This window comes from Microcaecilia unicolor, chromosome 5 (genome assembly GCF_901765095.1).
Source record: "Microcaecilia unicolor chromosome 5, aMicUni1.1, whole genome shotgun sequence".
Taxonomy (NCBI): domain Eukaryota; kingdom Metazoa; phylum Chordata; class Amphibia; order Gymnophiona; family Siphonopidae; genus Microcaecilia; species Microcaecilia unicolor.
Window position 1 is genome coordinate 248,531,517 of NC_044035.1, and position 13,870 is coordinate 248,545,386.

Here is a 13,870-nt window from a genome sequence, read left to right on the forward strand (position 1 = left end):
CCATCGACGTAGACTCCACCTGTGTGGTGGTCGACACTGGTGCCGCAAGCGGCGTCGGCGTCGCAGGCCGCGGCATCGGGCTAGAGCACACCGGCGCCTCCATCAATGGCGCGTGCCGGCAGAGCCTGGCGCATCAGCCCTTCCAGAATCCCCAGAAGGATGGCTCGGAGGCACTCGTCAAGGCCCGCTGTCGGGAAAGGCAGGGGGGCCGGTGTACGTGTCGGTGCCGGAAGCTGCTCGGGTCCAGGAGACGGTACCGAAGCATCCGCGGACTGACGCAGCGACACCTCTTCAACCGAGGGGGAATGCTCCTCTCGGCACTGCCGCTTCCTCGGCATTGAGTCACCTCTGGAGGTGCTGGCGCTGGCAGTTCCGTGCGCCGTGGGCGATGACGGTGCTTCTTGGTTTTCTTTCGGTGCCCGTCATCGGCGCTCGGCGGTAGAGACAAAGAGGAGGTAGAACCCCCCCCCCCGACCTCGAGGGATCGAGTCTGACAGGGCTCAGTCCCGATGGTCCTGGGTAGAGGGAGTGGCCGGGGCCCATTGCCCGCTCGCCGTCGCCGGCGGGCCAACGGTACCTGTACTCCTGGGGTTGGTGCCATCGTCGGAGCCGATTTCGCCGACATCGGTACCGGTACCGAAGATCCGTCCATTGACACCGATGCCGTCAACGTCGAGGGGCCGGCGCAAGTTCTGAAAATACGGTCCCGAAGAACTTGCCTCGCCACCTGTGTCCGCTTCCGTAAGCCGAGGCACAAGGTGCACGGCTTGGTATTATGCTCCGGCCCGAGGCACTAAGCGTGGGTATCGGTCTGCGAGATCTGCCGGCCGCACCGACCACACTTCTTGAATCCTCTCAGGACTTTCGAGGACATCGACAAAAAAATAGCGTTGGCGAAGTCAAAGTCGTCGATGGTGGCGGTGAAAAGCACACCCGAAAAAGAAACGACCGCGCGGCCACAAGGCCGCGAGGCGCCCTCGCGGCTAAAGACGACGAGGGGACTCAAGATTTTTTTTTTAACACAAAGAAAAGGAAAGAAAGAAATATGCGAACGTGTTCGTAAGAGAAAAAAAACTCTGTTTCCGGGGCTGACAGAGAGAGAGACGATAACACGTCTCTTTCCAGCGCGAAATAGAAAAAAACTGAGCGGGAACGGTCACGCACGGGAGGGAAGACGGCCGCGCATGCGCAGTGGGCGTGCCCTGCATGTGGGACCGCCCGCAAAGTTTTGTTCCGGTTGGTGGGGGCTGCCGTGGACGTCAACCCAGTCGTGAGAACAAGTAGCCTGCTTGTCCTCGGAGAAATGGTTAAATATTATCTCAGCTAGGGTAGGAGTGGATAAACATGTCCTGCTGCAGTACATGCAGCCTGAGTCACTCCTTGTGCGTGTGAGTGAGACTAACAAGTTAGTTACTTCTTCCAGTAAAGGCCTGGTTGAAGAGCCAAGCTTTCACCTACTTCCTGAAGTATGTCTTTTACTTTTCGCTGTTGTCCAGAATGTGTGGTTGTCTACTTTCCCCCTCTGGTTGTGTGTGTTGGGATCTTGGCTCTCTTTTTTTGCCATTTTTCTTCCATTGTAATGTGAAAGTGAGCTTCTTGTGGTTTGACCATGGGAACTCTTCCAATGTATGGTTTGTTACTACATGATTATTAATCTGTGTGCTATCTAACTGGTGTCCTTTTGTGTGTGCTTATACTCCTGGTGCTGTTGTAAAGTTCCATTGGTTTATGAAGTTCATTAGTGTTTTGGTTTTTGTGTCATTTTGTTTTTCTAGGTGTAGGTTTATGTCGCCTATTTGTTTGACATTTGGGTGACTGGTGCAGATATTTGAAATGAAGTCCAGGAAATCATCTTGGGTGTTTGTCCAGCTTCCTAAGGGGTGATACAGTAGTGTGATGCACAGTTGGTCAGTTAAGTGTTTTGTCTGTGATTTTGCATGCCAGGATTTCAAGTGTTGAGGATGTGTATCCAGCGACAGGTTTTGCTGTGAGGGAGGATTTGTATATTACTTATATGCCTCTTCCTCTTTTTGGTTCTGTTGATATGTATTATTTTGTATCCTGATGGACATAAGTCTAGTAGTGCAGGGTCATCTTTGAGGTGCAACTATGTTTCAGTTATGAGCAGCACTCTATGTTGTTCTGTTTCTATCCAGTCTCTTAGCAGTGTTGTCTTATTTGTTACTGATCTCGCATTTATGTAACCTATGGGTATTGGGACATATGTGTCATGTTTAGTGTTGGTGCTTTTAACAGTTCGTAGTTGTCTGTGTGGTCTGTTTTGCTGTGTTTTGCTCATATTTGGATTCATGCTGCTGGTTGTTTGTCTGGCTTCTGTGTTGTTGATTGGGTAGTGGTTTGGCTCTTCCGGTAGTTTAGTGAGAGTCTTCTTCCTGTGAAGCGTACTGGTATTTTGTTCCATTTGTTTGGAGTTGCTGCTGGTATCCCCATTATCTATATTGATATTGTGTAGCAGAAGATCCATTCCTTTAGAATGGCCATTTGGGAAGTTATTTCTGGCTTGGGGTTTTTGTCTATGATTATGTGTGTGTCTGGGCTCTGAGGTGCTGGTGTTTGTGTGTGTATGTGGGGCTGGATTTTATTTATTACTTTGGATGGGATATGTCTTTCTGTTGAGGGTTCTGTGCTGCAGTGCCACGTGGATCTATTCTTGGGTCCTGGAAGACACTTGCTCAGGGTTTAGTCTGTTCGACCGAATCTCTGGGATCTAGGGATCGGGACCATCAGTGAGTCAAACCACTCTCTCGTTTCGCTGAAGCGTTTCCACTTCAGCTGTGCGGGTCTCCCTTAAGTCGCCTCCGAGTTGGTTCCGTTACTCTCAAGGTGCAATGTCCGCCTGCAGTGGTCGCGTGGAGAGAAGTGTCTGTCCACAGTAGTTGAGTGGAGAACGGTCGGGAGTTCCACTTTGCTGTGTTCCAGTTCCCCGGCAGCTGATGCCAGAGATGCAGTAGTCACTTGGAGAGCAGCTGGGTGTTCCACTTTACTGTGTTCCGGCTCCCCATGAGCTGATGCCGGGGATGCAGTGGTCGCATGGAGAGCGGCTTGGAGTTCCACTTTGCTGTGTTTCGGTTCCCCAGGAGCTGATGCCAGAGATGCAGTAGTCGCGTGGAGAGCAGCTGGGTGTTCCACTTTGCAGTGTTCCAGTTCCCCGGGAGCCGATGCTGGGGATGCAGTAGTAATATGGGAAGTGGCTGGAAGTTCCATTTTGCTGTGTTCCGGCTCCCTGGGAGCTGATGCCGGGAATTCTTTCCTGAGTTCGGCTTTGGAGTTTGCAGCACTTAACTTGCGGCGCTTGTATCACCGATTCATTTTGGGTCTTCTGTTCCTCGCTGTGGGAGGCGCAGATTCTTCTCTCCCCGACTCCGATGCCGCCGGTATCACCCAGGTTACCTGGGCCAAGTATACTCCTGGGAGGCCGTACCTTCTGGCTGGTCAGCCTCCTCTCGTGGATTGCCAAGGGTGTCCGCGGCAGTCTGAGGATCTCTCCCTCACTGCGAGTGGCTCTCTCTTCTCCCTGGCTCCGGACAATTATTATCACTCAGGTATACACCTGGACGGCAGTTCCTCCTGGCTGGTCGGCCTCTTCTTACAACATGGCTGGGGTTACCAGATAAGATTGTGCCTTTTCAGTCAGTAAGATGACGACATTACCGATTCGATTAGGTCGGTGTCGGGTACTACTGGACTCCACCATGCTCATTTTGTGGCAACTGCGGGCGCTCCTCTATGTTCGGGATCTTGGAGCTTGTTGGCTCCATGCCAGCTGGCTGGTGGCCATCTGTGCAGCCTGTGACCAAAGTGGCTGCCGCCAACTGGAGAGGTACTGTAAAAAAAGCAAGTCAATCATTCCAGTGCTGGCCCAACAGTATTTGTCCTGAAAATACAGCCAAACTCCCACACAGGCTGCTCAGAAAGATATATTCTACTGCTGAGGGTGACCTAACCTGAACAGCACAAACCCGACGGAGAGGAAGAATTAAAGTTCACACTAACAATTTTGCCAGCCTTACCAGTATGCAAACACAGGTGGCTGAATCCAGTCAGCTGCAGGAACGCAGACACCCCACTCTCCTTCAGAATGCCACATAAGCAGATATCTGCTCTCTTCCAGCATTATTTTTTCCCAATGTTCTGTGAGGAAGAGGAGGAGGAGGAGGAAGAAGTAGAAGGAAAGGGACCTGGCAACATCAGGTGTACCCCAAGTCGGACACCTCTACTGGCCTAGACACACTCATGCTCAACTGGACCAGGGAACCTGGAACAGGAGACACAGAAGCAGGAGAAACCCATCCACCACCTCCTGGAGAGAGAGAATACTAACTGACCAAGGATCATACTTTCAGTTTGGTATTACAGATGTCATAACCCAAAAGTCTCTGGATTTGTCTGTTCCTGATGACAAGGAAAGAAGCGCGTTTGTGCAAAGTATTTGCACTTTCCACAAAGTATTTGCACTTTCCACACAGGCCTGCATTCCATGCCTCAGCAGATACAGCGAGTGCTACCCTTATATGGCAGGTTGATTCCTAGTAAGATAGTACTACGAGACCACCGCTAGGGTTCTAACCGCCATGCTGAACACAGCAGTTTCAGGGCAGGAGCAGAAGAAGCTACTCCTGCCCTAGTCCGCTAAACTAGAAGGGACACCCGCAGGGAGTAGGGGTGTAAAGGGAGGTGGGGTGGGGTGGGGGACAGGATCAGGTTATAGTCTTTGGGGGCTTCTACTGTGAGGGCTGCTCTTTTCTTGGTGGGGGAGGGGTTTTGATCGGGGCAGTGTTCCTGTTGGGGGGTCCTAATCTTAAGAAGGTGCTAAATGGAGCGGGGATCTTATGGGGAGATAGTGTTTGGAAGGGGGTTCTCAGATGTGAGTGGTGTTTTTCCCCTTTGTGGGCCGCAGCAGCGCTACCTGACTGCTGGTACCATGGATGCACTCAACATCACTTCTAGAGGTGGTGTCAAATACAGCCATGCTATAGATAGTTGCTCCAGCTACAGCGCAGTAACGTACTGTGTGATAGTTCTCGCTGCTAGCCATATACGATCTTTGCCCAAATCCCACCTTGATCCCACCCCAATTCGCAATAAGCACTTAAAGTGGGATTTTTACTAAGCAGTAACTAGTAGCATGGACCTGCACTAACAGTTACTGTGAGTTAAAGCTTGTGGTAAGTGTCTAACACACTTTAATATACATGCCCCCAAATTATATCTATGTGACACCTTAATTATAGTTTCACCAGGAAAAAGTCTACAGTAGTGGTTCCAATCTGTGGTCCATAGACTCCTGGGGGTCCTAGATCCACGCAAGCAGAATACACAATCTCTGTAGAGGTGGGATCAGCAGTGGCTTCTGGGATGATAGTAGCAGCATGAGTAGGTGCAGGGGCCAGAAGCAGCAGCAGAGCAGCACAAGGGTGAGATCAGAGGCAGCTGTGCAGGCCAGAAGTAAAAGTGGTCAGAGGGGTGTGATCAAAGGCTGCTATGGACACCAGAAGCAAGGAGTTCTGGGACCAGCATCAGCCTGCAGAACCTGAAAATAGAAGTGCAACCTCAATAGATGAGGAGAAGCAGGGATACCAATGCCAAGGACTAGATGGAGAGAGACTGACTGATTGGTTGACACTGGCCATGGGACAGCAAGAAAGAAAGACTATGTGGGGGAAAGGGGGCTTAAAGAGACAGAAACTGTACACACTGGCTGGTGAGAAAGAGAGGAAGTAGAAGGGTAATAAAGGGGACTACTAGGGACAGGTGTGGCACTGAGGCGGGGTGGAAGCCAGAAGAGGTGATGGGGATGAAATTGTAAGCACTGGCATTTCAATCACTCTGAGGAAGAACATAGTTTTGTATGCACCATATTCCCAGATTCATCACAGACCATGTTTCAGGAATTCCAGCGCTCAACATTGCCAAGGTGAATGCTATCTTGATGATTCCAAGGGCTCTAAACAGCTGCCCAATAAATAGACTCTACCGACTAGTTTCAAGCACGCAGAACTACCACTGCAAATTTTATATTTTGAGTCCTCGAAGTCGTTAGTGTGGTAGTCCTTCGATAGTCTCCAACATCAGAAAACACTGTGCAGTTTACTGCCCCTACCCAGACAGACTGTATTTTGCTGTACTCAATTTTGGATGTGGGTACTTTCCATTATATGATTTCTCAGGGAAGCAGCCCTAGTTTACTGATTTAATCCGCATTTCTTACTCCTTGTAGATTCTCTCTGTATTCCTCTTGGGGATCTCTGGACATTTTCTAACTTCCTTCAAGGATATTTAGTTGCTATTGTGATTAGTGCTTGGTTCCTACTAAGTATTTTGCAGGATTAAAGGACTTTGTTTATGGTTTGCCCATCTAACAGTAACTTTCCTTCATAATTTTCTAGAAATTCATTTTGACCTATGTTATTAGAATTTACAATTGAGCTGGTTTATTTTATTATTTAGCAGACCAAAAGACAATCAGGAGATTCATAAATGGTTGGGTTGTAACTTCAAGGATTTTTTGAATTCAAAAAATAAGTTATACATTTTTATATTGTTTGACCTCACAGTTTTCTCAAACTTCGAGCCTCCAGCTAAATCTGAAACAGGGCTGGGATCTGGTACCATGAGCGATCATTGGCAAACATCCAGAGATAGGCTCAATCTGAGAAGCAGAGGAGCTTGGCTATTAAACCATTTAAAATAATTATAACAAGGGTATAAACTGTTAGTTGTGGAACATGCGCCTTCCCAGAATGGATGTCCTCCAGAACAAATAAAAACTTGTTGGTTTCCACTGTGTTTTCATTTTTTTTTTTTTTTTATCAAAGTAATAGTCTACAAAGGTCTGATTATGCTCACTGTTTAACTTGATTTGTTCAAAATGAACATAACTGCCGATTCATGAGCAATAGAGACATTCACAATGTAGCACTGATAGGCAAATTTGACTCCACTGTTACAGGGCTAAAGCAGAAGAAATTGTGTACTGAACAAAAACACAGAAGAAAGAGTACAGTAAGCTGACCTGTGAGGCGAGGGTGATGCTTGGCTGAGACTGCAGGAGGTTGGCTTGGCTTTGCTGAGGTAGTTGCGTTAAGAGATTCTGCGCTTGCAGGAGGCCTAAGAACAAAGAGTAAAACCATCCTGTAAAACCTTTCAGTTACCGAAACATAAAAGAACTGCACGACCATCTTTCCCCTTCTAATCCCCATTTCTCAAAAGCATACAGCATTATCTTCACAGCTTTTAGCTTCACACAAACTATAAAATGTACTCCTGAACTGGGAATCAAGTGGTCCACAAAGGAGGATTACAAATAAAATAGAACAAACTGGGTCATTGATAAAGCGGCAATGCAGCCACCCCTTCAAAAATTCAAATTCCTGCATGGTCAGTAGTAATCAATGTCACTGTTTGTAATATCATTTTCTGAAGGTCTTTCAATTTCCTCTTACTCATTTAGGTTCAGTTGCCAGAAAGCAGTTATTTGCCTACTTCACTATTTTCAGTTCTTTTCACAAATATGCTAATTACTTCAGCAACTACCCAACGTAGCAGGCATATTCTAGAACAGCTCCCTAGAGAACTGCAGATTTGTGCTCAAGTGTTTGGCAACAAGTACCGAGCACCACCCACTGGGGCATTAGGAATTGCCCAGAATATTTCATTCAATATACTCTTGAGTTTGTACCTCAAGCAAAACTTGAAAAAAAAAATTGGAAGAGAAGCCCATCTGGCCTTGCTTGCTCACCCTGTTGCCCCTGTGGTGTCTGCGAGATGATAAACTGCGCTGGCTGCAGGCTGGTTGTTGGATGCACCAACACAAACTGCTGCAGGTTAAGATTCTGCTGCTGGAGCTGCTGAAGCTGCTGCAAGTCCTGAAAAGAAATAAGAGTAAGCTGACCAACCACGATCTTCCAAACTAGCTGATCTGCTACCAAGGTAGCAACACCTTAACCAACTGACCAAATCCATGGTCAGTACCTCCACAAATAGCAGTATTTGAGGTCTTCATTTTTGACTCTCTACCAGGCTGAGTAGATACCACCACAAACTCTAGGCAAATTATGTGTGCAAAGACATCAGCACTATATGCTATTAAAAATATTCACCGCTGATATGCTGCAGAATTTCCACCAACAGTTAAGATTGCAGATCATCACAAAGACCTGTCACAATTAAAAACGGGCTAGATATGTTCCTGACTACTGGGGGGGGGGGGGCATCTTAAAAAGCCTTATAAGCAGCTAAACCTACCTAATATATTGAACTGATTAGCCAATGAGTACCTAAAGGGCTAGAGAAAAAGGGCATGTCTTTACCAGCGATTACTACTACTACTACTTAACATTTCTAGAGCGCTACTAGGGTTACGCAGCGCTGTACAATTTAACAAAGAGAGACAGTCCCTGCTCAAAGAGCTTACAATCTAATAGACAAGTGAACGGTCGGTCCGATAGGGGCAGTCAAATTGGGGCAGTCTGGATTCACTGAACGGTAAGGGTTAGGTGCAAAGATTCTCAATTCCTGTCCCTAAAGTCTCCAGAACAGGTCCAGCTTTCATTATAACCACAATGAATGTGCATGAAACAGATTTGCATATATGTGGTCCAAGCTAATTTGCATATTTTGGTCACATTAAAACCAGCTTCGCTTGGAGTCCACAAGGACTGAAGCTGAGAATCACTGATTTAAACAGATGTGCTAAGGGGTTTGTCCTATTTTATAACTAAGGAAAAACAGTTTGCACATATGGCCCTATGTTAGTAGCAGTCTCTTGCATGCCATCTACCCAGATGTTCTGAGACCCAGAAAGCTCACTGTGGACCAGTTGTGCTGCTTTCCACATCTGCCTGTCGAAATCTGAGCAAGGTTCCATGGAGGCAAGAGTCCTCATTCTGGCTATACACAGCATTATGGATGCCATAGCTCATACAATTAGCTAATTAAAACAAATACAGTAATCCCCTGCTGTAAATAGGTGGCATTTAATCAATTACTCAAGAGTAGTCAATTAAAAAAAAACTAGTCAGCTATTTAGATAATCAGCTATTTGTTTACAGTATCAATGCAAATAAGGAAGAAAACTTCACAATTCAGAGACAACCAAGTTGGTAGAGATATTTCAGAAACACAGAACTACAAAAGCCATCTTTTATTTCTCCAATTCAGGGGTGAGGAACCCTTTGTACATAATGGGTAGCATTAGTAATTATGAACGACAGGACATCAGCTGAGTAGAGGGTGCAGAGCCAAGCAAAACATCTTAATATGGCAGAAGCAGGAAATATAACAGGACAGAGCATGAGCACTTACCAAGATCAGCAGTTTTTGCAGTTTCTTGGGGGTCGTAGTATGCTGACTTAAAACAGAGTAAGGAGCTGGATGCAAACCCATGGATCAGAGGATCCTCACACCTGCTCCTGCTCCTCAATACCTGATGCTGTGTTGGCCGCTGACTCTTTTCCCAATGGGGAGTAATTTTATAACAGGTTACCTTTCAGACATCCAAAGAGACATCTATTTTATCAAGGCAACATAGGTGCCTTTATAAAACAGGCAGTGAGAACTAACTCCAGTAGTACACAAATAGCCATGCATAAAAATTTACACCTACTCCAAAAAGATGTAAATGTCTGCAGGTATTCTATTTGTGTGCACCTCACAACTTCCCCTCTGATCTACCCAAATCTATGCCCTCAGGAATGTTTACCCCCAAATCGCGAAAACAGGCTCTTCCTTTCCATGTGCTTATTATTTATGTGTATATGTGGCCATGAAATTTTATAAAACCCTTTTCTACATGTACAGTTATTCATTTTATATTTGGGTTGTTGGCCCTCCACTGAACCTTTGTACAGTATTATATAATCTAAACTTAGAAGCAGAAAGGCCACGTCTGATGAACCTGATACCCATTCCACATGCAAAAGCAGAATATCAGAACAAGATATACATCAAACATTCTATTATTGTCTCTTAATATTGATGAAAATACATTCCCCAGTTAAATTTCCAAGATTAGTTTCAAATACTGAACATTTAATAAAACCTACTAATTTGAATATGTATGTTAATATTCTATTCCACTAAATTCTTACATTTACTGTTCTCATATACCTGCATTTTTTGAAAAATGTGAGGTCAAAACTTTTCAAGTGTCAACATGCACACTTATACCAACTACAAGTATGCCTGAGTGACAAATTATAAACCATTGCAAAACATGATATACATTATACAGTGTATAGTAGTCCAGTTTTTCCCATTTGTTTTAAATAGTCAGGCAAAATCAGTATATTTAACTTCCATTATGTAGTCATATTTCCTAAATAAACATATACAGTTCCACCACAGATTGACATGCAAAACTGTTATCTTTCCTGTAATTAAATATCAACTTCAAGGTGACGATAACCAAAAAAATCCAATAAGTGTTTATCAGCAGAATAGGAGCAGTAGGTGCCTAAGATATCCAAATAACTAACTTGAATGAGAGATCAACATTGATACCTAGTATGTCTGAAATTTTCCTCCAACTATCAGAACAAAATAACTTAAGATTAGGACAGTCATATCACATGAGATAGTGTGCCAATAGCCATATTACAAGACCTACACAGATTATTTTCTTTAGATCTGCATTTCCCTGTTTTAACTGGTGCCAGTACAGCACAGTGACAGAGATGGTGTCATTGAGGTTGACAAAGACCAACAAGCTCCCACTACTGATCTGAAACTAGTAAAAAAGGCCCGTTTCTGTTTTAAAGGAAACGGGCGCTAGCAATGTCTTTTTTGTTTGTTTGTAACCATACAGTTGTTATAAAAGTGTTCTAATGAGATGGAATAATTATTTATTTTGTAAATGATGTGTTGCCGTGTTTTACCACCATGTGCAGCAACTGTCTTGCCATGTTTTTCAGGACCACAGGGGCAGGCAGTGAGACAGAGTGTATGTGTGAGTGTGACAAACAAAGAGTGTGTGTGTGTGTGTGAGAAAGTGTATGTGACATTGAGACACATATAGTGATAGACTGGTTATGTGTGAGGGACAGAACGTGTGTGTGTGTGACACTGAGACACAGAGTGAAAGAGTGGTTGTGTGTGTGTGAGCCACAGATAGTGTGTGCTAGAGTATGTGTGTGTTTCTGTCTCTCCATATCCTCCTCCTTCCAGTAAGCCCTTGCAGGAGCACAGGGATAGCCAGTGAGACAGAGTGTATGTGTGTGTGAGAGTGTGAGTGTGACAGAGAGACAGAGTGCTCCCCCTCCCTCCTGTGTGATTGGTAATGTGAGGTTCCTTTGCATGACAGAATATGCTTGTGTGTGTCTTTCCATGACCCCCTCCTTCCATCTGAGGTGCAGGGCCCCCTTGCCCTTGTGTTTTGATTTTCAGTTCCCTTTTATTTTTTTCTAAAGACTGTGTATGTGAGTGTGAAAGAGAGAGATAGTGTGTCTGTGTGCCAGAGTATGTGTGTGTGTGTCTGCATGACCCCCCTCCTTCTGTCCGAGGTGCAGGGTCCCCCCCCCCTTTCATTTCCAAGTTCCTGGCCCCACCTCCTGCTGTGTGAGTGGCAATGTAAGGTTGTTCTGCATGAATTCTCCCCCCCCCCCTCCCTTACGTTCAAAATTCTGGTGGCTTGTTTAAATCGAACGCGGGGTCACCAATGTTGGGAATTTAGGGGTCCCGAGCCCCCCCAAGAAGGCTAGAGTGACCTTAATCTGACTCCATCTCTAAATAGCACTAGTACTGGGGTAATCAGGGAGTTGTGAAGTTCTAAGAGGAATTGCCACTGAGAGAGACGTTAGGTCTAAGGGACCCGCATTAGTCCGCCTCTCAGCACTGGCAAGGAATAGATACCAGCCTTATGACAAACTGGATTTAGGTTACAAGTTATACAATGCCGCGAAAGATAGCCTGATATAGCAAAAGCATTTATACTTACAGCCTTTCATCATTAAGTGAAGCCCACAAATCATCATTTGGAATGAGGAGTTTATTTGCTAAGGTATAAGTCAAATCAGTGATTGACAATAGGCACGTACAATCAATTAATTATAGGAATTTAATAAGCTGCAAACAGGTGTTAATTATTTGCTAATCTTTTATAATTTCTCTTACCAATTAGAGTTTTTACAAGGGAAAGCAATTAGGTAATTTGTCAATTCTGCTGGACACATTGGTTTCCCTTGGAGAGAGAGTGGCAACCCTTTTCTCTCTAGCTTAAACCAGGAAATACCCGGATTTTTATAGGTGCCCTCAGGATATGGGTAATATGACAGTAGATATACCTGATTGGATCTATGCTAATGTCATGGTTGTCACTGATTGGCTCATGCTAATGAGTAAGTTCTATCTTGCTACGCCTTTCCTTTCTCACACCAGCTGACCACAATCCTGCTCACAGGAAAGTCTCCCTCCTCTCTTGGACAGCTAGTTCCCTATTTTCTCTGCACCTGGCATGACTCACTCATTGCTCAACTTGTTTTTCTAACTTACATTAGAGAAAATTCCACTTTGTAACAGATACGGGCTTCCATTTTGTGCTGAAATCCTCCATTTTGTTTCCATATCTATTTACCTAACTTTTAGGCCTCAATCCGGGCTACAAACTAGGCCATACTTTTCCAGTAAGCTCCCAGTTATGTCAGCCATCAGATTTCTGACTCAGCCAAGGTCTGTAATGGCCTGAGCTCTATGACTGGGCCCACCACCATTCCAGTGGGGGGGGTCTCTGGCTGTACCATAATTATACATTTGCATGACATAATAGGCAGTAGGACACTTACACAGAACAGTTTCTGGCTTCTGAGTAAGATTTAAAACTTTTTCTTTTTTTTGTCCTGCCTGTCAGGCGCCTGTGTCATGACAGCATGAGTTGTCTGTTCTGTCATTGTTGGTTCCTGAGGGCGTTCTGACAGCGCTGCAGGTTCTGTTGTGCGGTTTGTGAGGCAGGTTCGAGAGGGCGTCCGTCTTGCCAGCTGGGTTTTTTTTTTTTGGAGGGCGGCAGGTTCGAGAGGGCTGTTCGTGATGGCTGGAATACATCAGCTGTTTGTTTGTTTTTGGAGGGCGGCAGGTTCTGGAGGGCGTCAGTCTGGTCAGCTGTTTTTTTTTTTTTTTTTTTTTTTTTTTTTTTGAGGACGGTTCGCGAGGGCGAAGGTTCAGGGGGCAGCAGTCTCGTCATCTGTTGGGTTATTTGAGGGCGGTTGGTGTGCGCGGCAGGTTCGGGAGGTCAGCAGCCAGGCTCATGTCCAGCGACCCCCTGCCCCCCCTGCATCCACCCATGTCCAGCAACCTCCTCTCTCCCCTGCCCCCCTGCAGCCACCCATTTCCAGCGACCCTCCTCTCTCCCCTGCCCCCCCTCCAGCCACCCATGTCCAACGATCCTCCTCTCTCCCCTGCCCCCCTCCAGCCACCCATGTCCAGCTACCCTCCTCTGGACATGGATCAGCTGTGAGGCATGTTTTTTTTCCCAAGGTTCTGAAGTTGACATCATAATGGCTACGGTGATGTCAGCCTGATCTACTGCGCCTAGCAGACCACCTCCGAGGAACCCATGGTCCCAGGCATACTCAGAACGTTGGAGGTGAGAATTATTATATAGGATGGTATCTTCCACATCTTCTGGATGCCTAGATAATACTACTTTTTCCCAGTAAGACGTTATTTTGGAGAGAAATATTCTATGGGTGGCAGTCTCCAGCAGCCAGACAAACACATCCATTAAATCTAGATTACATTGCTTAAGAACTTGCCAAAGCTGAAACCAAGCAAAATATTGAATATCAAAGTCATATTCCTGCTGACACATTTTAAAAGTGTTAAAAATGCACATTATAAAGCAGTTTGCCTAAGAACCAGA

General features: G+C 45.7%; 1 protein-coding gene across 2 annotated transcripts in view; it reads right to left on the bottom strand.

The window, feature by feature from the left end:
- The window catches only part of POU2F1 (POU class 2 homeobox 1), a 419,716-nt gene that overhangs the window by 205,093 nt on the left and 200,753 nt on the right, over window positions 1-13,870 (bottom strand). For both annotated transcript variants that reach the window (XM_030203955.1, XM_030203956.1), the window contains exons 7-8: window positions 7,760-7,886; window positions 7,034-7,128 (exon numbers count right to left, since the gene is read on the bottom strand). In XM_030203955.1, coding sequence (XP_030059815.1) covers window positions 7,034-7,128; window positions 7,760-7,886 — 222 coding nt within the window. The remainder of the gene's footprint in view (window positions 1-7,033; window positions 7,129-7,759; window positions 7,887-13,870) is intronic.